The sequence below is a fragment of the Cataglyphis hispanica genome, chromosome 18 (assembly GCF_021464435.1).
Source record: "Cataglyphis hispanica isolate Lineage 1 chromosome 18, ULB_Chis1_1.0, whole genome shotgun sequence".
Taxonomy (NCBI): Eukaryota; Metazoa; Arthropoda; class Insecta; order Hymenoptera; family Formicidae; genus Cataglyphis; species Cataglyphis hispanica.
Window position 1 is genome coordinate 4,341,197 of NC_065971.1, and position 3,075 is coordinate 4,344,271.

Here is a 3,075-nt window from a genome sequence, read left to right on the forward strand (position 1 = left end):
ATCACGTGTAATAAAATTAATTTATTGCACAACTAGCGTCTGCACTTGAAAGTTAGAGAGAAAAAAAAACTAGGTATATAACATCCGCGGAAAAGTGCTCGATGTTTCCGCAAAGGCCACTTGAAGCAATTTCCGCCTCTTATACGGCGCGCGTTACTATTTCGAAGAGAAAAATCTTAGCCGACTAAAAAACAGCTGCCAATATCATAAACTTATTCTTTGGTTAGCATATTTAAGACTTAATTTTATTTACTTATATGTGTCCATAATAAAATTAAAAAATACATCTTTGGTTAATTACTTTGGTATATTGTTTTTTCTTTTTTTTTTTTTTATAAATATTTTCTTCGTAATTTTTTCCAAGATACAGCAATTTGATTTAATTTAAAATAAAATGTTTTTTTAAAGTTTATAATAAACATATGTGCAAAGTGAGAATAATAAACGTCTCCTATTTTTATTATGTGACATGTATAGAATAATTATTTCTAATATAAAAATATTCATTATCATGATTGATTCTTACCAATGCTCATCACACCAATTTTAAATTAATCCATAATTAATATTAATGTAATTCAATTCACACATGATAGATAATAATATCTTAATATTCATCAGCAAATGTAAAATGTCAGCAGTGCATAATTTAGTATCATTCAGAAGAATTCAAATAACGACTTAATTAATTACTAAATCTAAGCTCCTGTCAACTGAATCATTATAAACTTGAAAGCAGGAGTTGTACAGTAATCAATCACATACATTCATAATTCTTGCATTAATTCTTTTTCATAAAAATGCACCTACCATAGCCGCTGCAGATTTTGATCCATAGGTATTTGTTCCATATAATTTACGTACTGCATTTGGTAATTAGGCGGAGCAATGTAATTCGAGAATCCATATTCGCCATTGGGAACGTCCATAGGTATCCGCTTGTCAGTCACAAGCTGTTTATTATCGGATTGAACATTTTTCAGATCATATGATACAGCTTCATTCGCGTTAGCGCATGTTTTAAATTGCGTCTTAATTAATCGATTGCAATCGTGCACTCCCGGTGGTGCTTCCGTCACAAAATTGTTCCTGTATTCTGATACGTGCTGTCTGTCCCCTATATTATTCAGATTTGATCTTCCGGGCATCTCTGAACTGACCTCCGATTTATAGTCCGGGCTAATACTGGAGTTTTCAATTCTCACCTCGTTTGAGTTGGACCTAAAGTCGGGACTGAGACGAATCTCGTTCGTCCTAAAATCTGTCTGCATTGAAACGTTTAAATCCGATCGGATGTTCGGCCAGTAAGGACCATTGTAAGATTCTTGTACGTTAGGTTTGCCATCCTTGATAAGAATTGGCACCGCAATCTTCTTTAATGATTGATTCTTCATGTTCTGCGCCTGCAGTTTTTCGGCATCCTCGATTCGGGCACGTTTGTTCTTGTATCGTCGATTTTGGAACCAAATCTTCACTTGCGTGCTAGTTAATTTCAAGGTTTGAGCTAGCATTTCCCTCTCAGGTGCACTCAGATATCTTTGTTGCTTAAATCGCTGTTCTAATTCATAAACTTGTGTCTGTAAAACGGATTGTTATTTATAATTTGACGCTTCGCGCCTTTTAAATTTTTTTATATGCGGGATATTTTTAAAATTTTAATTAATTTTGATGAATTATTTATAAGTAATTTTTTATAAAAGTAAAATTTTAAATTTATAATTTATAAGATTAGTCCTGTTTCTCTGCAAATTTTTATGAAACTTTTATTATAAGGCACAATCCGCTTGAGTAAAATGTTTCAATAATCAATTATTATTATTATCAATTATTATTATTAAAAAATATTTAATTTAAGAATATTTAACCTACTTGCGAGAACAACACTCTTGGCTTCCGTTTCGTTCTTTTACCAGATTGATTTTTGCGCAGTTCTGTTTTGCTGGATGTAACAATATTACCTGAAAATAATTTATTATATAGTATTTATTATATATTTATTATATAATTTATTATTTTATTAGAAAACTTAACTTAGTCAATAATGTTTATCAATAAAATTAAAATTCTCCGAAGAAAAAAATATTTGAAAAATAAATGCAATAGAATATTTCAACAATTATTTCTAAATTAATGTTTATATTACTTATTTGTATCTATTTAAATTAATCTCGTTTCTCTTCTATGATTTTTTCTCACAATATTTGTTTCTCATGAATTACACAAATACTGCATAATGAAAAAAAATATAGCTATTTGAGAAAGAGCAGATTTACGCTATAATTTATCTTTTTTATCATGTGCAATATCAATTAATTTAATTAATTGAGAAGCAGAAAAAAGAATAGGCAGAACAACGAGCTTAAAATATAATTTTATGTCGCAAAATTATTATTAGATCGTATTAATTATACTGTGAAAATATTTAATTAAATAAAATATTTATTACGGGATAGTACATACCGTCTTCAGTAATAGAAGTTTCTTGATATGGTGGTACCACCTGACTCAACTGGTGAACGTGATTAAGATCTGAATAATGTTGATAGCTGGGCATCGATTGCTCTTTAAATTTATCCATTTCCCAATTGTTTTCAGGTACAACATTATATGAATAATAATCCTGATGCACATGTTGTTGTGTTTGATTTTGATGATGCACGTAACAATCCATGGCGCCAAGTTGCTGTTCTTCACTAAGAATATCACGAACGCTGAACGGAGTCGATATTGAAGAAGACAACATTCTAAAGCATCCTCGATATTCAATCGAGTTATTTATGATGCATCGAATGTCACTTCGTTAAATAAATCACTTTTCTTTTACACTTTTTCTTAAATAAATCTCATTTTTATAATTTAAAAGAAAATCTCGATAATCGAAATTTTCTTTTCATTTCGCACAGCTTGCTGTACCATCGTGACAATTTTGATGCAATCGATTTAAATCCTAATAATAATCCGTATAATTCTCAAAATAAGTAAGTCATGAATAATTCTCAGTAAAATAAATCTTTAACAAATTAATATTTCTCTCCGTAGAAATGTTTGAAAAGTTTATTAATTATCAAGCTTGAT

General features: G+C 29.6%; 1 protein-coding gene across 1 annotated transcript; it reads right to left on the bottom strand.

Annotated features, from left to right (window-relative positions):
* Window positions 1–719: 719 nt before the first annotated feature.
* LOC126856287 (homeobox protein Nkx-2.5-like) lies at window positions 720–2,844 on the bottom strand. Its single transcript, XM_050604686.1, has 3 exons — window positions 2,461–2,844; window positions 1,870–1,958; window positions 720–1,577 (listed from the first exon to the last, which is right to left on the bottom strand). The coding sequence occupies exons 1-3, from the start codon at window positions 2,741–2,743 to the stop codon at window positions 807–809; spliced, it is 1,143 nt and encodes a 380-aa protein (XP_050460643.1). The 5' UTR covers window positions 2,744–2,844; the 3' UTR covers window positions 720–806.
* Between the last annotated feature and the right edge of the window lie 231 nt (window positions 2,845–3,075).